A 26,177-nucleotide genomic window follows, 5' to 3' on the forward strand; every position below is an offset into this window, starting at 1 on the left:
ACTGGTAAGAAAATATTTGTCCCATTTAAATACTTCCGTTAATATTTTTGAAGTTAAATTGAAAGTAATAGTTACAAGTAAAATTACAAGTAAATAGTATAAGTAAATAGTTACAAGTAAGTAGTATAAAGTAATAGTACTAATAAAATTGATTTTTTATATATATTTAAAGTAATGGCGATTTCATGGTTTATGGTTAATTATTTCTTGGATGCATTATGACAGTGCTTCCCAAAGTGTGGTACGCGTACCCCCAGGGGTACGGGAACAGTTTAGCGGGGGTACGCGTTCTAATGCGAAATATTTTGAAGCAAACGAAAATTTCAAAAAAATGTATTTAAAAACATGAAAATTTACGATTACGTATTTTTCTATTAGCTATTTTTTGCAGAGATAACAGTTAATAATTAGTGGTGTCAACAGCCAGTTGTGATTTTAAGTTTTTGAGCAATTTTTCTATAGTAAAAAATGCATTCCTTATTAGGGGTACAGAGCGTTACGAAAAATTTAGAAAGGGTACACAAAAGTCATAAGTTTGGGAAACACTGCATTATGAAATGGAATACCTGCAAGTGACGTAATGTGGGTATCTCGATCCTGATTGAATGTTGAAACATGGAATTTGTTTACGTTAGCAGCTGTTCTTACCATTCTAATTCGAGAAAGCCAAGACCGTCAAGTATCGATTCTCTTAAGTGACACTTTCTAAATTCTTTCACAAATAAATGAAAGAATCGCTTTCTCAATGATTTAAATTCTTTCACTAAATATTTACACAGAGACTTAACACAAAGACAGGCATGAAGCCATGCGGAACATAAACAAACTAATTATGCATCACAGTTGCCTTGTCCACAACACAAAAATATATTACAGTTACAATAAAATACATAAACAAATAATAAGTCTAAGTTAAATATAAGAAGTAGACAAGTAAGAATTATATTTCACCTAATTCGATGTGCGATACGATTCCGCATTTCATTAACTTATTGTTAATTGACATTCTAACTTAAGTAGAGAAACTTTATTTTTAATGCGCCATTTTGCTGATGAAAATTAACTGGCTCTGATGTCATTGGTTACATCCGAGGATATGGGAGATCTTCTTGAAGAGCGAATACCCAATTGAGCAAGTTCGAACAAGTAAATCAAAAAGTTTAGTTTGCGAAAAAAATCCTGTAACGAATAAAAATACTATTTATAATGAAGCTTGCTGGTAAATAAATACATATTTTCTTTAAAATATTTGAGAAAACGGAGATTCGAAGAGGAAAAAATATTATTTTCGTAAGTTATTTCTACACAAAGCATAAACTTATAACTTTAGGAATAAAACGTAAAGGAATTTTTGATAAAGTCATACAAATTTCATTTTTCACAGAAAAAATTCCAGCTGTCACTAATTATATGCTTTAAAAAAATTTAGTCAAAATAGAGAAAAAAGCTTTGAAGGTTGCATTTCAAGTTTTTTCACGCTATCTAGTCTTTAAATTGCGATTTTATTCCTTTGAGAACTTCAAAAATTTATTCTTTGAGCCAAGAAAAAAAATGGCTAAATGTCGTCTGAAGAAGAAAAAAAATGAAATAAAAAATTATCTTGCTTAAGAAATAAAATGATATATTATTGCATTCGTTACCATTTCAGCTCTTTTGTCAAAACAAACTGAAATTTTTCTCTTCAGCTTTTTCTGCAGTTGAGATTGATAGGCGCGATTTTTCGTTCCATTTCCCCCAACTTGGCATCGCAGTCTGAAGTTAAAAAAGAACTTTCTGTCGTCATTTTATAAAATAAGATCAATTGAGTGCTCATTGTGCAAATTTGTTGAAGAGTTTATTTTTCTTGACATCGTCTGCGAACATAGTAAAATTTTAATTCTTCTTTGTTTTATGCTGATTCAGAATTTAAGTTTCAATTTTTTCCTTAACAATGCGGAAAGGGAATAAACTTTTTAGTAAGTTAAATTGATTATGAAGTTAAAGACACAGCTTCGACTTATTATCCACAGTTGAATGAATATTGTTTTAGATCAGCACTTCTTAGCATTTTCTTGCAAACTATGCGGCTTTCTATTGATTATGTCTGCGGCATTTTTTAAATACAGTTAAAAAGCTAAGAAATTATCCAAATTGAAAATCTTTTAGCAGTACAAATATGTTTTGTCAATGTTTATGATAATAAATCATACCGTTTTAAACTGGACAGACAGTTTACTAAAAATTTATAACAGAAGAACAGAGAAACTTAAAGCAATAATTTTTTTGGCCGTTGCTTGTGACAAGAGATAACCTTATTTTTTTCCTGTCATAATTTTGCTTCTGTGTAAACATTTTCCGATAGGTGGTGCTGCAAACATTTTTTACTGTATTTTTTTCTTTGCCTTGATTGTATAAAAATTTCTTTGTCCAAAAATATACTTTATCTGATTTCGAAAATGTAATGTGATTTCAATTCATATAAAGATTTTGTAAAATTGTGATGTAACTTTAAATTGTTCTTCTTTGGTTTACAGATTTACTTCTTTCAGTGCCATCTATAGAAAAAATTTTAAACTAAACGCAAGAACTTCGGGAAAGACGAGCATGCTCTGTCATACATATTTGCTGCAAGAATTTTTTTTTAAATCTTCAACTGTTTCTCTTGTGATAAATTTTTAAATCAGACAGTTAATTTAAGGAATCTGTATTGATTATTAGATTAAGAATTAAATAAAATATTAATAGGTAAAGAATCAAAAGGAAATAAATTATAAAGATTGGAATATTCCCATCTTAAATCGTAAATAAATTATACGGTATATGCTTGAATATACCAATAATATAGCACTTAAATAATAATTGAAGGAATTTGCTTTTAAAAATAACGGTTCGAATTCTAGAATGTTCCTAAAGCGCCTAACTAAAAAATTCAAAATTTAAGCACTTAACAAAAAAAACTTCCAATTTATTTTTTCTTTGATCTTTGTTTTTAATGCCGTGAACATCATTTTTTGAATAACATCAATATCATCAATAACATAATATAAAAATAAACAGCTAACTCAGTTATTGTGATCTGATTATTATTAAAGTTTTATTATGAAAAAAAAAACAGTCATGAGTGTAGTAATTTGAAAAAGCTTAAATGTAAACTAATTTATGAACTAAATATGATGTACGGACACAAGCCACTCAGTAATGTTTAATTTGTTTCCCCCCTCAGTTCTTTTAAGTTATCACATTTGAAAAGCTTTGGGAGTAAATATGGTTAAGTGCATTTTAAAAACTCTTAAATTTTGAAAGTGCATAAAATTTAGTAGACCAAAAATAATTTTAAAAAAAGATGTAGACGAACGATCTGCTGCGTTTGCTAAGGAAACCTTTTATTTTCGCCCCTCCCAAAAATTGCTGCAAAATATGTCAACAGATGGCACTTCTGATTTTTGAATTATAAGCCGCTTAACAAACCATTTAAGTTGAAATATTTCCACACGTGTTTATTATTTTCATCCACCGATTGCATTACTTTTTTTTCTTCCTGGAAATGATGTAGTCATTCTGAAAACATCATTTTACAGTTTTTTTTTCCAAGTTAGAAACGCCATGTTATCTCAAACCCTGAAACTAATTCTGAAATTTGGGGTGAATTAATTACAATCGTGTTTCTTTATTAGATTTCTCAAATCGTCGATCAGTTTTGAAGCAACTGTAGTAGTTCTTTTAAATGTATAAGCCAATTTTTTTCTGTTCATCTTAAAGCTGATATAGTTCGAATTCACAAAAAGTTCCTTCTCTTGATATTTGATTTCTTGATTCTCTTTGATATTTTTTATTTTATTTTTATACATCCTAAAGCTAACAATATTCAAATTCACAAAAAATTTCTTCTTCAAACATCTTCGATAATTTCATTTCTATACATCCTAAAGATGATATTGTGAAAATTCACCAAAACGTTCTCCTTTAAACCTCATCGATAAATTTCACACATCCTAAAGCTGATATTAATCTAGCTTCTGTGGGACTTAACAATTATTTAAGATTCTATTCCAATTTCTTCCTCTCAAGAATGGGCACAATAGTGCAAATCTTTCTACCCAAGTCAAATTTTTTGATGGTTTTCCATTGATGAACCAACATAATCTTGATGGTAACCCTCAATAATTCCATCATGAACTATTACATTTTTGATGATAACCAACGTAAGTAACCATCACCCCAATGTAAGAATTCGGACTGATTTATGTTGGTCCAACATAAGAATAGCAACTTGTTTTGATGGTTTGTTCGTGTTTACCCATCAGAAATTTCTATCATAGTTCCTTAGAAATCTAATGTTCGAACAATCATGAACAACCATCATCCCAATGTAAGAATTCGAACTGATTTATGATGGGCCAAGATAAAAAAAACCTAATTGTTTTGATGGTATATGCCTGAAAACCAACAAAAATTCCTATTAAACCAACATGGAAATGCATAGTTAGAACTATCATGGACCATTACGGATCATCATGGATTGTTGGTCCATAAGAATCAAACTTCTCATTATGGTTAACCATCATAGTATGAAAGTAGTATTTTCTATCATGGAATGATCAAAGTTAGTTGGTATATCAAAAACCATGAACGCGTAATGGAAAATGTTGGATGATGGTGACCATGATGAATCGTACTTAAATCAACATAAATCATCAAAATGATTTGATGGGACCATCAAAAATTTTGACTTGGGTATCCTGTCTCTAGAGACAATGATAGATGGAAAATGATTTGCTCTGAAGAGCTAGTCGCAGCATGGGTATCTTATGTCCAAGATCATCAGAAGATCAAAATTTCACATTAAATTTTTATTGCAATAATTATTTTTTTACCCTTTGTCGTTAATCCCAAGTGTTTGTTCTCATAGGCATAACAGAAGCTGCACCGCCTTCTCAGCCCAGAGTCACACCACCCATCTGTAGCAGCACAACCACGGCAATGACTCGGGTGGGCAACCACACAAACAGTAGTGACCCACAGTCCGTGAACAGTCGAGTGTTTGTGGGCAACCTCAACACTTACGTGGTGGGCAAGGAAGAGGTTGAGCGTATCTTCAGTCGATATGGTCGCCTCATAGGTATCTCTATGCACAAGGGATACGCGTTTGTTCAGTACACGGATACTTGGGATGCTCGGAATGCAGTGGTCGGAGAAGACGGTAGAACAGTTGCAGGACAAATACTCGGTGAGTCACTCTCTGAATGTATTTGGTTTCAGAATTTGATTAAAATAATTTTAACTTCGAGGTAAACTAGGGGCTATTTTTTGTTGATCCATTTTGTCAATTGGAAAATAATGTAAATTTTTTAGGTAAGAATCTAAACTAGGATGATTTTTGGATTGAGCATGATAACTTAAAACTAATATTTGTGAAATCATTGTGACCATTTTTCTTATTATTTTAATCGTGATTAAAAATTTCACTAATAATTATTTTTCCCTTTTTTCTGCAAGAACATAAATCACACTCAAATGTTTAAAAAAAAATGATATTTTTTTTTCTTTTTTGAATTTAAACTCATTTTCTCCAAAAAAATTTACTATCTAATTAACGAGTAGGTTAACACCTACTACATCCTACGCTATGAAAAAAAAAGCGAAACTTTTAATTTATTTGACATTTTATTTTCATAAAATATTCTGAAATCAAAAATAGTTTTGGGTTCGCTATCTTATGTGTACATTGCAAAAAATGAAAATTTTGACAGAAAAAAACCATCAACTCTATAATTGCTTAGATTATTTATTTATTTTGTTGTTACTGAATCGCGCATTAAATTAATGCTTGGTTAATTTTTCAGCGCATTAACAATTCGATGAACCATAATAAAAACAATCATTAAAAAATTACTGATAGAACTATTGATATTAAAAAAGGGGGCAGTGGCCCTTTAAAACGAACTTTTTTATTTCTGATATTGGTCAATTTTCTATGTGTCAACTATATTTTTTAAATTTCATTGAAAAACTTATTAAAATATCTGCGGAGATATTATATTAAAACATTTTTTCCTGACGTGTAATTAAAAATGCTACTTGCACTACAATTTCAAAAAAATTATTTCATTCATTTTTTTATTGTGGTGTATTTAGATATAATTTTGGATTATGTATTTTTTTAACTATGGAATACGTCTTAAGGCAAACGTTACATGAAATGCTTTTAAAAATATATAATACAATATGATACAACATACAGAACACTATATAAAATAGTACAAAATATACTGACATGTACAAAAACTCTGAACAAGCATATTAAAACGTTTTTTCAATACACAAAACAACTAAAAATATTTTCAGTTTGTTCAATTACAATAATTTTTTATTTTAAATATGAAACTGTTTTGACTTTTTTTACAAACAACTTTCAAAAAAATATAATGTGCTCCTTTTTTCATTATTAAAAATATTGTTTTTCATAAGTACCTAAATAAGTACCTTTAGTACCTTTTTCATAAGTACCTATTCTTGAACAATTGCATGGAAGTTGCATTAAGGGAGGAAGGCTGATTCGGAAACAGAATTTTATAAATTCGCTATTCTCTTTCCCCCTGGTGGAAAAACGGGGTATTACAATTTAATAAACGATATAAATTGCTTTCAAAACCATACTACAATATTAAAAAAAAAATATTTAAATGAAAGTCATTATTTAAAAATAATAACCCACAAAAACTCTCACTTCTGTAATTACCTCGCAAAACGCAATGGTTAATGAAAGTGTGTGCTTTCAAATAACCTCCTTGTTAAGTTTTATGTTAATGCCTTTTAACAAATACCCGTGTTAAGTTGTTGCTGTTGTTATTACTCATGAAAGAAGGAACCCTATTTGAGAAGAGGGCATTAGACAGAGGGAGGAAATTGAAATTTCTGAGCATTAACGCATGGAAACGATGATTACAGATATTATGCAAAGCAGTTTAGAAAATAGGAAGTTAATATTTAAAAACCTATTTCGTACTTATAGTCATTAGGGGAAGTTTATTGTATTTGAATAGAAAAGAATGCACATTAAGAACAATTTCTGCAGCATTTTCTTTATTACAATAGATTATGTGTTTAGAGGTGTTAAAGGTAGTCACTTGAAACATTAAAGACTAAATTAATTCGTTAGTAGCGATCCTTTCAGTTTAAAATCGACAGTAATTGAAAATAAAATAAAACGAAATTGCGATAGGTTGGAATATCTTTGTTGGTGTAAGTAGCTATTAGTTTTTACGGTTATGAGAAGGAAAAAACACACGAATGATTGAAAGTTTATTTGAGTTCAAAGTTGTATCAATCTTTAGTTTGTATTAATTGGAAAAATAAATAGATAAGAGACTAATCTGAAATGAGTCCATAGATTAACCTCTTGTGAGTGTCGGCCGAATTTAGTTCGGGCAACTACTACGTGCAGTATTTGTGATGCCCGAAATGACTTCGGGCAGGACAAAAATTAACGTTTCTAAATTTGTGAAGCCCGAGCTGATTTCGTTTCTACTTTAGGATACTTAATTTAATATTTTCCTAATAGATGGCATTAGTGGTCCTAGTTTTTCACCAATTACAGCTTCAGTCGAGGGAGGGAAAAAGAGGGTGGGAAATGTGGGTCGAGGGAGAGAAAAGATTTGTAAAATTTATGTATTGAAAATCATATTGTTGTGTTTTGATATCATATTATACTAGTTATATTATATTTAGCTACAAAATTTTGTTTAATTTGCTCTAATTGAATAAGATGTGTGTGCAATCCATTACTTTTTTATGTTTATGCAAAAATTATAAATACAGTAGTTATTGCATTTAAAATTTTATTTTTGTAATAAAAATTCAATTTCTAACCTTCATAATAATATAAAGAACAAAGCTAAACAGTCAACAAAAAAATATTTCTTCCATTTTTGGCCCATTTTTCTGAAATATATGTCACAGGTAAGGAGTTAATATCGAATCTATTGAACCTGATTCCACGTAAAAAGTCTCTTTTTCCTAGAGTTAATACTATCTCTTACTAATACGAAAGCAGCTATTATATTAAACAATCCAAATTAATACGGTTACTAGTTAATTTAATTCCATGATTTTTGTCATTTATCAAAACAGTATTATAAAATAAATGCAACAGATCTGCAGTGGTCGTTAACCTTAACCCTTTGATGAAGAATTTTTATTAAACATATTTTTCATTATTTTGTTTTAATTTAGAACTAAATAAGTGGTAAATAATATATTTAGCAGTTTAGTAATTTATGGATATGAAATACAGCATGAAACACTATCGTGTATATTTCTGAGTTGAAGGCAAAATCTTCCAAATGAGGCTCAATTCCAAGCAATAATTTTTCAAATTTGCACTTGATTTAAGTTTTTTAGATCTGATAGAAACAGTTACTTATTATTGAAATTTCTTTAATTTGCAAAATCAATTATTGATAAACTTTGAATATGAATAAAAAATAAATTTCAAAACATTTTTTTTGGATTATATATTTCCGTACATATAATTTCGATAATCTAACAGATTCTTTTTTACTAACTAGTAGATTTTTTTTATAATTAAAAATTACGAAACTCTATTTTGCATGTAATTAGCGCGACAAAATATGAGCATAAAAGAGACCCGAGTTTCATATGCGCCAAAGAATTTTACTTTTTGAGGTAGTATTGAGTTTATGTAAATGGTTGTCACACTGATCAGAAATAATTTTGATTAAGCGAAGATGATAGACTGGATAGTGAAGAAAAAATAATTCTTTTTAAGAACGGAAAATATTACACTTGACCACATTTTTTAAAAATATTGTTTTAAAGTACTATTCAACATTATAAAATCAGTGTTTTTTTTTCTTTTCTTTTCATTTTTTGAAACCTAAAAACAAATACATACGACTGGAACAATAAAAAAAAATCTTTGATGACTGAGAGTGGACCAAAAAGGGTTGATATATAGTTAAAACAATCTTTGGTGACTGAAAATAGACCAAAAAGGGCTGATATATAGTTAAAAACAATCTTTGGTGACTGATAATATACCAAAAAGGGCTGATATATAGTTAAAAACAATCTTTGGTGACTGAGAATAGACCAAAAAGGGTTGATATATAATTAAAAGCAATCTTTGGTGACTGAGAGTAGACCAAAAAAAGTTGATACATTTATAAAGAAACCCTTGTCAAATGACCGCTGTTATATATATTGAGAATCCTTGTATTTATTAGTGTACATAAAATGTCATATAAAGAATAAAACACTAACCAGGGGACATTTCTTTAAAATTTTGAATAGAAAAAAATAGAAAGAAAAAAGACGAATTGGGAATAAGAAGCTTTAAGATTTTGCCAATTACCGCCATTAAATTTCTCTCTGTTTTCATCGAAAACCAAACAGATTTTGCTGTTTTCAGTCTTGCTTTCTCTAGTAGTAATAGCTGAGATTTTAATAGCGTATTTTTCACTCAAACAATAATTTGCTTGAAAATGGTTATTATTTTTTAACTTACTTTTTACTTGGTTTCATATATATATGTATATATATAGTAAAGCCTAGTAATAACTTTAAGGAACGTTTCATCAAAGATTTTCAAAGATTAATTCAAGACTTTAGAATCTATAATTATTATCTTATAGCCTTGAAATATTATATTTTAATGAATAAGTAATAACAAAATATTCTGCAGATCCTTAATATGTTTTGGATTGAATTACCATTCACCCAGTATCAGCTACATGAAAAACTAGCCACAATTTTCATATTTCTTTTGTAAAGCCATGTTATAACTTTAAGGAATCCTTATTCAAAGAATTTCAAACATTAATTCAAGACTTAAGAATCGTTAATTTATATTCCCTTGAAAANAGTCATTACGGAATACCCATATTTTTGCAAACATTTTTATACCCCTATATTTTATAAAAATACGTTTTTATAAGTGAATTTAAAATATTAGAGTATCAGTTTCTCTAAAAAAGAGATATAAACAAGATTCTCTTAAAATTTATTAAATGTGAAAGAAAAAAAAAGAATTCTTTGCAAATATCTGAAGTAAAATCGTAAAAGCTCTTGTATAACTTCATTTTACATTCCTTCCGTTTTCTTCGCAGTCTCGATTTTCCTAGAACGACGCCTCTTACTTCTCCAGATTATTTACTACTGGTCATTTCGAAGGGAAGTGTCTCGTTTAGTAAGATCCCACTAAGAACGGAAGATGTCGTTATTTTGAGTAGGTGGCCCATAACCCTCCCAACATTTGAGAGTTAGAGGTAACATTCCTTTTGGAACAATAGAATGCGAACCCCATTCGTTTCGTCGATTGTTTGGTGATAGGAATCAGGTCTTTAATATGTCTACTCGCCCTAACTTATGTCTTCTCGCTGCTCGTTTGGGCTTTGTTCAAATTAGACTCGAGTGTGGAATAGGAAATAATTATGGTGATTTCCATTATCGATTGGATAAATTATGCAAAATGGTTCGTAATGGACATCCTTAAAGCCCGAATTCTGTCAATAACGAGAGAGAATTAACTGCAAATTAATTTTTAAACGAGAAATAAAACGTCTCTATATATTGAAAAACCATTACTGAGATTGATAAGAACAAATAAGAGATTAAAATATTTAAAAACCTGTTTAGAAGTTTTGAAGCTAATTGCACAATGATATCATTCAAATTTGTTTCCATGATATTAATTGCCGTAAATTAATATTTAAATGAAGAAATGCACTTTATTTGCTTTACTTATTGAAGATAGGTACTTAATTTACATCGCACTAGATCTACATATCAGGCAATTTGCAACGGTCTAGGAAACATCCCTGGGGATGATCCGAAGACATGCCATCGCAATTTTGATCATCTGCAGAGAGAATGGCTCCCCTGCCTTGATAGCACGGTGACCTGCTCGAGAACACGAGCACTTTGCGTATAACAGTTTAACAGCGCACCCTCGGTCCATACGCAGGCTGATCAAAGTGATTACCCACCCGTTTACCGTTAAACTGCGGGACTAAATGAAGAAAGAAAACGCTTCTTTACTCAGAAAAACGATTATTAACGTCGATAAGAGCAGAGAAGAGATACAAATCACCAAAAGCCAGTTTAAGTGTCTGAAGACTATTGGACGTTTTGGAGCATGTTAAACCATAATAAAATTTTTTGTAACCTTAGCATGGTGTGATGGTGAACCATATCGAAATGGAAATTGATGAAATAAAAAATTACATCGTGGCCTTATATTTCCATCCATGAGCCTCTAATTTGCGAAAACAGCAAATTTCTATTACTTCATTTAAACAATTCGCGTCATAGTGTTAAAACTCTCGGAGTTTTAATTTGTCACCTGAAGTGAGGTTTCCGAAGATTTACATGTCAACTTTTTGTTGCCCAAAGCGCTTTTAATCTTTTTTTTTACTCATAAACACTAAAATATTGTCACCTTACGCTTTCAACCACTGATTCTTGCTAAATTTAAAGACAAAGTCAAATAAATTAAAGTTGTATGGCTAAATGAAACTAAAATTTATTATATCATTCCTAGAAGAATCTTACGACATTTAAACTTCGTTTTTCAGTTGTACTGTGTGACAACCACCACTCTGAACAACTTTTGATCCAATGAAAAGACGCAATTTTAATGGCTCAAGGGGGTGACCTCAAATAAGCGAATTAATTAGTGCAGACGATATTTTAAATTACGAAATCAGACACGAAAACATACTTTCTCTGAACAAATTGAACGGTTTCAGTTCTCTGACCCTCAGAATACAGAGGGTAGCCGCAATCTAAGAATTATTGTTCAAATACTTTGGTCAGGAGAGCAATACAAAGTTTAGACCCCTTAATGTTAATTTTACTTTTTGCGTATTTCACTATATCTCAAGAACTTTTTAAGCGAATTGAAAAATGTTTGCACACAATTATAAAATCCGTTTATTCAAATATATAAAATCCGTTTGCCATGCACAGAATAACTTTTCATAAATATTTATTGTTTTTTTAAATAATGGTCGAAAAAATATTGAATTATAAGGTATGCAACTGGCTAAATACTTCCTGAGAAATCGAATTCTAAATATACGACTTTTTCAAAATTCGATTTCTGAGAGTTATTCGACCGATTTTGCTCAAATTTTGTATTTTGCCATGTAAAATTGCATACTGTAAAATGATATTTAAAAAAATGTTTACCTTACAATTTAAATTTTTTTCGACTATTATTAAATAAAATAATGAAAAAAAATAATAAATATTCACTAAAAGTTATTTTTTGCTTGGAATTATTTTTGGACAAACGATTTTTATAAGTTACAGAGATATGGCAAAATACGCAATAAGTAAAATTAACATCAAGCGGTCTTAACTTTTCACAGATTATGGCTACCCCCTATATTTTGAGGGTCTGAAATTAGAATCCATGGAAAAAAAGGTATATTTATTCAGAGAAAGTACGTTTTTCCGTCTGATTTCGTAACTTAAAATATCGTCTGCTCTGATTAAAAAGCATATTCGAACCATCAAGAATGAATCCTAGAACGTATTCAAGAACAAACATTGCTTCTTTAGACTAGAATTTTCATGTCCCTAACATTTCTTTTCTTTATTCCCGATCTGCTTTGGGCATTGAATTATCTTGTCACGTGTTGAAGAGCTGACCAATGAAAAAATTGTAATTCCTTTGCCAGTTCTAGAATTGAGTCAAAGAAGAAACTTCCCTTCAGCGACAAGTAACTTTCTGGAAAGCAGTATCAAATTGACGCCACAAGCCAAAATTTAAGGGAGAAAGAAGAAGAAGAACCTACAGAATTCGAGTGTGTCAAGGGAAAAAAATTCTTAGGCCCTAGGGATTTGTAACGAAACTTTATACTAGGCCGCCTTCAGTTAACGATGTGATAGTTTGGTTCTCCAATTCGAACAGACGTGCGCGCCATGCTAATGCACCCTTTTAAAATTCCTATCCCATCTAGTTATATTAAGGAGAAAACGATTCGAACAATCTGACTTTCCGCAAATAAATTAGAATTGCTTATCCCTTTTTTTTTATTAGCACACGATATACAGGCCGAATGGTACAATACTCTGGACAATTACTTGACTTCAAATACAGAAAGATGTGGTGGTGAATATGGGAAACATTTTTCAAAAGTCAACGAAGCATTTTGTTTGATAATTTTCAAGGTGCAAATTAGTTGGGGGGAATTAAGTTCAATTAAGTCCAATCAGAAATGGGTCGCAAGATTACGAAATTCAATTTCAAGATTCCAAGATTTATTTCCAATATAGCTGCATTTTACACTGAATTTAAAACGTAAATGTTACTGTGAATGGCCGAAACGGGTGGCTGTTGACTTGCACCGGTGACTGTTGACAATCACATAGTCACTTTGGTAAATGTCCGAAATATACATTAGGTCTAGTTAAGTGCCACCTGCCCGGTATACATTTGCCAGGTATGCCCTACATCAATGTTTTTTTTAAGGTTCAGTACCACTGCCAGTTATATAATTGCCCTACATCAATGTTTTTTTATGGTTAAGTGCCACTGCCCAATATGCATTTAGCCGGTACTCCGAACACTGAGGTTTCTCTTAATCTATCCTCAGCAGATATTGAAATAACGAATAAATATAATAATATAATAATAGAAATATACACAAATATAATATTAAATAATAAATATAATTATATATATATANGACCGAAATTGGTGATTGTAGACTTCCACCGGTGAATGTTGACAATCACAAAATCGCTTTGGTCAATGTCCGAGTGTACTAAGTATACAATGTATACTAAGTATACAATGTATACTAAGTCCAGTTAAGTGTCATTGTTTTCTCTGGAGTTTTAAGGTTCAGTGCCACTGCCCGGTATGCCCTACATCAATGCTTTTTTCAGGTCAAGTGCTCCTTCCCAGTATGCATTTAACCGGTACCCCGGTGTTTCTCGGTGATCCGGTGTTTCTCCTGATCTATAATCTGCAGGTATTAAAATATTGAATAAATATAATAATGTCAAATAATAAATTAATATCAAATCGGATACAGCAAATATTTCGGACGTTTACCAAAGCGATTATGTGTTGTTGTGTTGTTATTGCCTATCCTCTCTGTCTGACGGAGTCAGACAAGATCCACGAGTTCGTTGACTGCTAGGAAGTCGAAGGCTAGGAGAGGATTGCTATAGAGATCCTCCTTAGGAAGTCTCATGCAATCCAAGAGGTGCTCAGGCGAAGCCTGATGAATTTGGCACTTGGTGCAGGTGACGAAGGTTTTCCTGCCCTCGTTGAAAGTGAGGCACTTGATGTGACTGATAGCAAGCCTTGATAGAACAATCCGGGTACGTCTGTCAGACGGGAGGTCAAGAGACAAACCCGGTTTTGATCCCTTGTACCAATTATGGGTTGGGGGTGTTTTCCACTCCTCCGAGATTTTAAGCGATTGTTGACATTCACCGGTGAAAGTCGACATTCTCTTAATTTCGGTCAATTAACATAAATACACTTCACATGAATAAACTTATCACTCCAAAGAACGAGTTTTCTAATGTAAACATTAAAAACCGTTTTTTAAAAAAAATAATTATTAAAAACATAAAAAAACAACTGTCAAGGAACATAAAGTTTTTAAATTTCTAAATCAAATTAAATTCGACCAAGTTTTTAACGCTTAACTAAACAATTTAAGTAAAACATGTTTTCTAATTGCACGGTTAAAAATATGAAAAATAATAAATATAATATTTAATTGCACAGTTGACATCAAAATTAAAACTTCAATAGCGCAACAGCCTGTTGTAATTATGGAATAATTAAAATACTGCACCCCCTTTTTTTAACTTATTTAAAACGTGTCAGAAAAGAAATTCTTAAATGATTAAAATACTTAAGATTTTTAATAGAATCAAATTACTTATAGAAATAAATTACCTTTTTTAATTTTTTCCATGATATTTGACTAATATTTTAATTCTTTTATTAAAGATTAAAAATGAAGTCATTGTAAAACGGTTTTTTATTCTAAAAATCCCATTAAAGATTTAAGGATATGTTCATAAAATAATTAGTCTTTATCTTTTGTTAATTTTTTTCGACTTTTTTCTTCCTGACTTGATCTAGTTTTCATTAAAGTATTAAATTTTTATGCACCTATTGAAATTGGGAAAAGAAATGAAGAGACTTCCTCTTATAAGCATTCTTTCTGGGGGGGGGGGGGGGNGGGGGGGGGGGGGGGTTGGAGATAAATATTAAACATTTAATAAAACGAAACCATCGGAAAGAAAATTTCTTTTCTTTTTTTTTTACTTATTCACCAGGGAAACATAATTTCATACTTTATCAAGATAATATCGTTAACTTTCGGAAATTGAACGCTTAAGTCTGTAGGAATTTTTGCATTAAATTTAAATACTCAGCTAAGTTTTAGAAAAATACTATGAAATACTTTGAGACTTTTTTCTTCAAAATAGTCTCAAAGTATTTCGTAGATTCATAATCTAAGCCAATATTTTTTAATGAGTTTTTTTTTTAAATTTTTTTTTTATTTTAACCTGAAACTATAAGTTTTTTTAATTTTAAAGGCAATATTTTTTATTCATAAACGAAGTTTTTTAACTATGCATTTTAAATATTTATTCGGTAAGGCAATATTTTACAATTTAAATTTCGAATGAAATTAGATGCATGACAATATTTATTTTGAAAACAAAAAAAAAAAAAGTAAAAAANAAAAAAAAAAAAAAAAAAAAAAAAAAAAAAAAAAAAAACACGTGACTGATATTCGGTCGAACAAATTAAATGCCATTTATATGTTAAGAGAAGAATTCAAAACAATTAAAAATAATACAGTACACTCTCGATTATCCGTACGCGGATTATCCGGTTTGCGGATTATCCGTGCTCATTCCGGAGTCACACAAAAATTATAAAGAGAAATATATAAGAGTTACTTTCAAGTTTTATAACACTACCAAATTTTTCGAAGCACTATTCGTTATTGAATTGCAGTATATGGAATATCAGCAGATATTCCATATACTGCAAAGGTAAAATCATCGTAATCAGCAAAGGTAAAATCGTCTACGTTATCATGATCGTGGAGAAAGATCATACCGCTTGATGAATAACCTTCTTCAAATATTCAAGAAAAATATGATATCAGTATTTTTGAAGAAGCAAAAGAAATCTATGGTTTCGAAATTTTTGACGAAGAAAATTTAAAAGTTTGCTTTCAAAGAGATGCATGCGAGCCTGGGTTCCAGTATTTGACAGATGAAGGCATCGTTTTGTTGTTAAATCAAATAGTGATGATAGTAACTGATGCAGAAGATGTAGTAAATTAATGAAATACAATTTCTCATTCTGCTGCTCTGTGGAAACTTTATTAGATTATATGGGAGGATTTGATTACGGTGACATTACTGAGGTTCGTAAAATATGTGTATCGATATATGGCGAAGGCGCATTACACATTTTTTAAAAGAAAAATTACTTGTTTTATGTTAAACAGCATGCAAATGTCAGTAATTTTTATATTTTTTGTACTGATATTGATTTTTTCCTTAATAAAAGGGAGTTTTCGGATAATCCGTGGTTTTCGATTGTCCGTGCGACCTGTCCCGGTGATTAACCCGGATAATCGGGAGTGCACTGTACTTCCAATGGAAAAACGTGCTAAGCAGCAGAGAATCCGAAAGGAATAGAAACAAAATAAACAATGAAATATGAAAAAAATTTATAAATATGACAACCGAAGCTGAGAGAGCAATTTTAGACTTTTGTCGTGTTATCTCGATAGAAAAGGTTTTGCTTTTATGACTTCCGGAACTGGTACCCCCTGAAGACGCCAGCTTCGGTTGTCATATTTATCTGTTTTTCATATTTCATTGTTTCTTTTGTTTCTAGATTAATAAAATCCATTATCTTCACAAAGGTTGAATTAGTTTTAACTCTTACAAAACATACTTTATAAACAAAGGGTCTTAATTGCTTCTACTTATGATCATCAATGACTTTAAAACTATCTTTCTTTATTGAAAACAGTAGTTTTTTATTTTATCTAGTTTACTTGCACTTAATTATTTAGTATAGTTTCTATTCAATTTTCTACAAATATTATAAATACAATCTAGCATATGTGCAATTTTTTTATAGGATGAAAAATACTTATGTCAATTGTAGTCTTTCAGCATTTTTGCTTGAATTTACAATAGCAGATTTACTCTTTTCTGAGTTGATTAAATTTTCATTTGGATATAGAAATAGTTTTGACTAATTTGTGCAATTTCATGATCCAATTGGACTTTCTCCTCAGCTGCATTAAATAATTGCTAGACTGAACAACCTTGGAAGCAAGGATAAAAGAGGGATTAAAGATGTTTTTTTTTTTTAAATCTCTTATGACAAACTCAAAATAAATAAATGTGACTTTTTTTACTTTTTCTGTTCATCACATAAAGAACACATATTCCAAATTTTAATTTTCTAATTTNCGAAAGGAATAGAAACAAAATAAACAATGAAATATGAAAAAAATTTATAAATATGACAACCGAAGCTGAGAGAGCAATTTTAGACTTTTGTCGTGTTATCTCGATAGAAAAAGTTTTGCTTTTATAGCTTCCGGAACTGGTACCCCCTGAAGACGCCAGCTTCGGTTGTCATATTTATCTGTTATTTTTTTCTTCATATTTCATTGTTTATTTTGTTTAAGTGACATTTACATATTCTGTTTCAATACAATGTTTTGTGGACAGAATGTTAAAAGGTAATGATTTATTATCTTTTAAATTTTAACTACATTCCAGTATCTACTTGTCTCTTTTTCCTATTTTCGAAACACTATTTCAGTTCGTATTATGAAAGACAAGATTTACAATATCATTAACCCCCTGAAGACGCCAGCTTCGGTTGTCATATTTATCTGTTATTTTTTTCTTCATATTTCATTGTTTATTTTGTTTCAGTGACATTTACATATTCTGTTTCAATACAATGTTTTGTGGACAGAATGTTAAAAGGTAATGATTTATTATCTTTCAAATTTTAACTACATTCCAGTATCTACTTGTCTCTTTTTCCTATTTTCGAAACACTATTTCAGTTCGTATTATGAAAGACAAGATTTACAATATCATTAAACTTTTGTAACTCAACAACTCTGATTTAAGAAATATTTACGTGGATGTTGGAATACATCAGATTAAGCGTGTAAAAAATAATGAAAAAATTAAGACCTTAAAATTAAAAATTTATTGATAAAAAGCATTTGTTGAACATCTCCAATATCGTGAAAAATAGCACAAAAATTCCAATATATTTAAAACTTCATGTGAAAAATTTTGAAATTGTTGTTTTTATGGTAACAAGACTTAGTTCCCTCGAGTTTGTAGTATTTTTTTTACCTGAATTTAGTTCGATTTTATAGGTAAATTCACCTCATTATAGGATTGAATTTTCATGTATGTTGCAGATATGTAACGCGGTGATACAAAGGGTTAGACGAGAGTAAAATATGGCTGTTTAAAAATCAAGTATTAACAGTTTTAATATTATTTTATCACAGTTTAGCACTTTAAGACTCTAAATATAATCAGAAAATGTTTCAAAATTAATAAGCTAATTTCCGGTGTCAATTTTGAGTAAGAGATAAATAATAAGCTATATGTCGATAATAAAAAACGCTAAGCAAAATATAAAGAGCTATTTCAGAAATGAGAAACGCAAAGTAAATTACAAAAATCAGTGTCAATAATAAGCGACGAAAATTAAGAGATAACTTAAAAATTAATTATTAAAAGTATTGAATAAAAACCATGTTTATAATGAATGGCTCAACATTTATATAACATTTATAATAAATATAATATAACACTTAAACCTATAACATAACATTTTAGATCAAAAAATGTGACATTTAATAAATATAACAATAATATAGCATAAAAAACATAACATTTAAAATATAACATATAATATAACATTTATATGTTATAATATAAAATTTTAGACACTAAATATAATATTTATATTAAATTTATATAACATTTTAGATTAATCAGATGACCTCTCAAACAATTGATATTTAATAAGAAATAAATTGTAAAATAATAATTTAAATGTTTTCACTAATAAATATACTGAATATAAAATATTTATTGCTTCATTGCATTTGTAGCAGCTTAATATTTGTTTATTGCAACGCATATATTACAGTCAACGAAATTATTTTCACCATTTAAATTTAAGAGATGAAATTTATTACGCATTTACATTTTAAAAGACCTCTAACATTTATCAAGTTATAGTGTGGTTGGATTCCACTATTTATTATTAATAGAGTTTAGAGTAGTCATTATGTTATTCATATAAATACCGCCTCTGGGCAACAGCCATTTAATCAAACAGTTAAATAAATAATACTAGCAGCAAAGTTAACCTTTAAAGCATTGCCAAAGCAACGACAAATTGTTTAAACACTTCGATTCTTCGTAAAAGGTTTAAACAGGAACGTTAGCAGCAGCTAATTCTCAATTCAATTGATATTTAGGTCATATGACTTATATGCACTAAATATTCGCTACTAATGAAATGTTCTTCTTTTATAAAAAATAAAATCAACACTATAAAAACTTTTTTCATCAAATTTTAAGACTCATAATCGGATTATCAGATTTGGACTACGAATATCAGATTATTTTAAACGATATATTTATTTAAAAAGTTAGCGACGTTGCATCGTTGTTATACAAATAATTAACAAAAACAGTAAAATATACTTAAGTACGTGAAAAATTATTTTTAGAATTAATGGATAAGTTCAAAGTACTTTCATCTATTATTTGTTAAAATAATAGCTCGTTTTCTTGCGAGTTACCTTCTTGGACACGGGTCAAAGCAATTTAACACAACAAATATAGTATATTTATTGCTGCCATTTATAAAATATATTTTCGAGTAATATCGTACTATAAGACTTTTCTATTTTATTTTATAACCGTCGTTGAGCAGTCGACCCAATTTTGAGACTACCTATGTTCAACACTATATCCTTGTAATTTTGAGCCAGTTGAGAAGACATGGGAATTCTTGTATCAATTGTTGGGTGAAATTTACCTTCGTGGAGGACTTTTTTTATTGAGCTAACCTGCATTCGTGGTACATGGAGTGAAAAACCACGAAAACTTCCCTATACCAGTGAAGATATTTTACGCCAGTACTGTGGAAATGATAACGATAGGGGTTGCTTATTTCTCCATAAGCGGAAATCGTATGGAATGGCTGGGATTCGAACCCAGTTCACCCCATTGAGGAGCTAGTGCGCTATTTTGCCTGGAAAAAATCTAGGCAATATTTAGAAACAATAATATTTTCAGTAACTTATTTCGTAGCTTTTTACTCTGTAACTATGGTTCTTATTGGCCCTTTGGTGTTTCATATATCTTAAGTGTCTAAATTAAAAAAAAATTTAAGGTATTTATTAAAAAATACTATAAATTATCTTAATTCCTGTCACTGGATCGAATTTTGAATTTACTGCAAAATTTTTAATGTGGGTTGAATTTAAACATAATTGTTATCAGAGCTTGAAGTTGAACGGTAAATTTTGCAGTGAATAATAACGCAATTTGTATCTATCTAAAAATTAAATAAATTTTTGTTACATTTTTAAATTCAAATTTACAGAAAGCACTTTCAGATAGATGAAGCTTAAAATATTCTTTAACATATTCTTCATAAATTCAAGAATGATTTTAAATCCCCTAAAGCCGTGTCATTTTTTTCAAAGAAATTCTTTTTTTTTTCCTTCAATTTGTTGAAGAAAAAAAGGAAAAAAATACCGAAAACTGTAAATAAACGAATTTCTTGCATAAAATTCTACGGAAGAGAGTACTCGTACCAAATCCACTTAAAGAGATCTTCTTGAACATTAAAAATTCTAAATCTTCTTAACGAAAAGAAGAACTTACTTTAATTTTTCTTTTGTCTCTTTTTCCGGGAATTCTAAAACAAAACAAAAAAAGGCTCCAAATAAGCTTCTTATTCGTTGCGAAAAAAAATATTTTTCGTCTTCTGATGATTTTATATTTGGAATTTTGTTTCGAATAGTTGAAAAAGTTCAAAGACAAATTTATTTTCAAAATTTAATTTTTTTCGCGTGATATAAATGATTTAAAATTGAACATTATTTGAAAAATGATCTTGTTTTAATGCTCAAAAAAGATTAAAAATTAAAATATTTTTGAAGTCCACATAATAAAATTATTCATTTTGAATATTCTGTTCAAGAATCAATAATTTGTGCAAAACTTCTTTTTTTTTTACTTGACCTCAAACTTAACCTAAAATTGTAAATGTAGCTCTTTTTTGTAATTCTAAAGTAAAAGATTAATGACGTAAAAAGTTTGTCTGGAAAAAATATCCCAAAATTAAAAATATTTTTAAAATTTACCCACGAATATTGAAAATTTGACTCCTTAAACAATCAAAAACATTCCTAAAAAATCTAATTTTAAGTTTTAAAACTACAAAATTTTATAAAATAGTTAAAATAAGTATACCCTCCAAATGGTATAGAGATTTGCTCCTCCCCCCCCCCTAATACCTCTCCGTGGGCACCCCTACTAATACCCATCCTTATGGTCGTAAATTATTTAATATTTTCCCTAATGTAGTTACGTCAATTCCAAAATGGCGGACAATTGTGGACGCTGCCCGAGTAATTGTGAATACCAAATAACTATTATTAAGCGCAGAAGAGAAATAATGAATATCTAATAAACGACATGAAACATGTAGAATTTCATATTAGTAATCCTGTTTTCAGTAGCCCTTACCATTTAGTAATTATTTGACTTTTTTCGCCAAATACCTAAGGGACAATTAGAAATTATACTTTGACATAAATTTTTAATGTATATTAATAAAATTATTTTTATACTACACTGGTTATCATAAATTAAGGAAAAATCACAAAAATAGCGATAACTCTTTCAAAAGTAAGCCAAACCGTGCAAAATTTGCATNGTTTTCGACCCTTAAAATTAATAATTTCATAGGTCACAAAATATATGGGAAAATACATTTTTGATATGGAGCGAGGATTTGCTGTACATTGCTTATACGGGTTATATAAACACTAGGAGGCTCCGCCCCCTGCTCGCTAACGCTCTCCAACCCCCGAGAACTGCTACGCAATCCTATGTGGTTCACGCCGTGAACAATGGCTCGCTGCGCTCGCTCGCCAATGAACACTATGTTCTAGCACAAAGACACTGTATATTATCATCAAAGACATAGTATTTTATCATCAAAGACATAGTATTGTACTTATGTAGAAGAATTCTATCAATGTCCTTATTGGCTTTTAAAAAAGTATAGTAGCTATTTAGATTGTACATGGTGAAAAAATCAAAACATTAGCTAAATGAGAAACATATTAGCAAAATAAATTATCAAATATTGCAGTTACTCACCTAAATTCAACTAAATGAGTATAATAAATTAGTTAATGCTAGAAATTCTGAAAGTTTTAGAAAAAAAATTTATTATTTGAAAATATAAACTTTAAACCCTACCTTTTCCTTGTGAGATAATAACCCTCAAAAAGTCTTTCATTTTCAAGAACACAAAAATTTGTTTTATCGCCAAATGAAATATTTTTGGTGATCAGGCATTATTGAAATCAATTTCTATATTAATTAACATTTGTGATAAAGTACATAACATTTTAGAACAAAATAAGGATGTTTTACATACAATAAATTAAAATGCATGGCTGTTAGCATTACCCGAGAAATACCACGTGGAGGTCGCCATGCTGCATTTCTAATCGGGGAGTTTTGATTTTGGCAGTTCCCCTTGCCTACTGCCAATAGAAGTTTCAATTAAATTTTTTCCAAAAAACATTTTTTTCTGCAAAGCTCTAAGAAATTAACACTAAGCATTTAGAATTTCTTTGAAAACACAATTATAGATTTGGCATCTTGGAGCAATTACTGAAAGGCTGTCAAATGACTTAACTCTTGACAGGCCAACATAAAGTTGTCCATGACTAAAAACTTGTTTAGTCAATACTAAACTGATTTTCTCAAAAGTCTGACCTTGTGACTTATTTATAGTCATGGAGAAGGCCAGCCTAATTAATTCCTAATTGAGTTTAAATTAAATATTATCATGTTTTTAGGGCATGAATCTGAATTGAACAACCTGATAATGCTCACTCTGGTTATTGTTTCCGTTTTTAAAAGCGCTATACGTTGAGCCACCTCATGTGACATTTGCCATGTGACATTTTTAGCAGCAATCATTGGTCGATTTTCTAACGTTGCCATTCGGGGAGTTGTAATGAGGTTTTTTTTGGTGCCGTGTAAGAGAAATATATATATAGATTTAGTAGTGTTGTTATACCAAACATTAATGTCACGCTTACTTATAAATAATTTCAAAATTATTAGTCATTTTAAAATAAGATATTGTCAAAACTACTTAAATAACAACATACCATAACATAAATCTTATAAGTCACATCATGTATAAACAAGTTTTCGTATCAATCAGCATTTTTTATATATTCGAGGGGTATATAAACTAAACTATATGATTTAAATAGTTTTTTTTTTAACTGCGCGTCATGCAAGTAAATGTATAATTTTAGTTCATAATTGAACAAGTGAAAACGTATAAAAAAATTCTACTTTCATTTATGGAAGTGTTTTTTTTTTCTTTCTAGATATACTGGCATGGAACTGAAACCGCATTATTATTTGTGCGTTGTATTAAGGCATCGGACTAGTTTCTAGAACTTTTTTTTTAAATATTAGTATAAATTTGAAAAAAACTAGTTAATTTGCTTTATTTTGAGTAAAAAATTATTATTATTATTATTATATCAAAAAATTATCATTATTATTACTTTCTTCTTATGTGGCCATGGTCAGGTAAAAATAAGGCATTTTTTGTGCATACGCTAAACATTTAAACAAAAAAATTTTCTATCACCTAAAACAAAACATTCTTTGAGGATTCTATTTAGAAAGCTATCAACTATATTTTGAACTATTACCTTAAAAGCAATTGCCTATACTACTGAGTTATAGTTAAAAGAAAGAAAAATTTTAAAAATTTTTATTTCGAAAAAACATGCATAAAAAAAGTCTAATTCTATTTTTTTCTCTTAGTTTGTAGTTCAAAACATGTGTACTATAATCATAAGCTCCAATGAAAAATTGTAGACAATTGATTTAAAAACAACATGTGATATCGTGTTTAAGGCCACATATCGTAAAATGTGAAGACAAAATCTGGTTTGGAAATAAAGGCATTTAAAGTCTTCATTAATCTATCCACTGTTATCGTTGTTACTATAACTTTGTAAATAATTACAGTACAGAAAAAAGTAAAGTATTTTTAGAAAGCTAAGAATACAGAAATTCTGATCTTATAATAAACTCAATTTCAAACATTTTGTCCAAAGTCGCTTTTTTGTACTAGTCCTTATATGTGCTACTCTGATCTGAACAACAAGAGGAACCTAAAGAGAAAAGAAAAATGATGCTTCGAAATATGTTATATTTAGGAAAACAGCCGTACTATCATATTACAGTTTTTTCTTTTGCTTTATGTATTTTTGTAATAACATAGTTTTTTCTGAGCTTCTAGAAAACAAATAGCTTTCTTTTGATTTCCCGGTACTTCGGGAAAACCGAGAAATTATTTCGAGAACTAGAAAATGTGAACCAGATTCTCTATTCTAACCAAAAAGTGCTCTTTTATAAACGTTCCTTAATAATAAAGAAACAATGCTGCAAAACTTTTTTGAATCTAAAGTCTAAAGAAACCGTATCTTGAACACACTTTGAATAAAAATGGAAAAAGTTTACCGACTTTTCCTATCCAACTATAAAAAAGTATACATAAATTCATTAAAAATTAAAAGTTGTTTTGACCATTCAGCATTTTCCAACAATCCTATTTTTCAAACCGTTTCTCTACATAATATGCCATGTTATCACGTTTTAGCATTTTTTTAATATATAATTATCAATATACATTTCATATTTTTAACGAAACTTTTCAAATTTTGTAATATGAGCTGTGATGGCTCAGGGGATAGAACATTCACCTTTTAATGAGGTGAATCGGGTTCGAATCCCAGCGATGGCTGGTCGATACGAATTCTGCATCCGGCTTACACCGACCACAGTGCTGACGTGAAATATCTTCAGTGTAAACGGATCATAACCCCTTACCGTCAGGCTAACCGTGTGAGGTTTCCGTGGTTTTCCTCTCCATGTAACGCAAATGCTAGTTAGTTCTATCAAAAAGTTGTCTTGAGTTAATGACGTGTTAAGGTTAGAATCTTGTCTTGAGTAAATGATAAGACGCATTAGATGATACGTAACTCAATAGTGGCAAAAGTAAATATATATTTCAATGAATAGGTGAATCAATGAGTGAGTAAATCAGGGAAAAGAACATTCAAAGAATTATGTAATTATTGAATTGGTGAATCAATGATTAAACGAATCAGTATGCACGCGAAAAAAATGGTTACAATCTAATAATTAGTTCCAATCTTCTTTGAACAGCAAATTTGTACTGAGATAAACTGGAAAAAGTAAGAAATTTATTGACACGGGCCCGAAACGAAAGGAACAAACAGAAATAACTCAGAGAAAAACATTGAAACAAAACACAATATATTGTGGTTATTAGAAAAAAGTTATGCAAATTCGGCAATTCTTTATTTCCCTAATAATTACCCCAAGTTCGGCGACAAAAAGAACTGCATAGTCCTAAAGTATGTTAATACCAAACACAACGTAGAAAATTTCCAAAGCAATTTAATATTTCTTAAGAAACTTATACAGAAAGTTAAGCTTAGATGCCTCGCAGTTCTGCTGTTTTGTCCTAGTTCAGGAATCCCTCCCTATTACTAAACAGGAAGAAAAACTCATAAAATACTACTATTTCCCTTTATTACTTCCGGATGATAAGTAAGTGACATCAAGAGAAAAGATTTTGCCATTATCATACACGAAATGACGTCATCATTATTACCTTTTATGGCAAGATTATGTATATTTAATTCACTTGGAAATCACACTGGTTACAGTGACATGATAACTACTTACACTTTAACGTTAAAACTTTACCAATAAAAATAATTAAGCGTTGCCAT

The 26,177-nt window shown here is 29.7% G+C and overlaps 1 protein-coding gene and 1 long non-coding RNA gene across 3 annotated transcripts in view; one reads left to right on the forward strand and one right to left on the reverse strand.

The window, feature by feature from the left end:
• LOC107449963 (uncharacterized) overlaps positions 1 to 26,177 on the forward strand; it is a 329,392-nt gene that overhangs the window by 169,855 nt on the left and 133,360 nt on the right. For both annotated transcript variants that reach the window (XM_016065656.3, XM_016065657.3), the window contains exon 2: positions 4,889 to 5,206. In XM_016065656.3, coding sequence (XP_015921142.1) covers positions 4,889 to 5,206 — 318 coding nt within the window. The remainder of the gene's footprint in view (positions 1 to 4,888; positions 5,207 to 26,177) is intronic.
• LOC139425111 (uncharacterized) overlaps positions 1 to 26,177 on the reverse strand; it is a 64,141-nt gene that overhangs the window by 15,760 nt on the left and 22,204 nt on the right. The window lies entirely within an intron of this gene.

Source organism: Parasteatoda tepidariorum, chromosome 3, assembly GCF_043381705.1.
Source record: "Parasteatoda tepidariorum isolate YZ-2023 chromosome 3, CAS_Ptep_4.0, whole genome shotgun sequence".
NCBI lineage: Eukaryota > Metazoa > Arthropoda > Arachnida > Araneae > Theridiidae > Parasteatoda > Parasteatoda tepidariorum.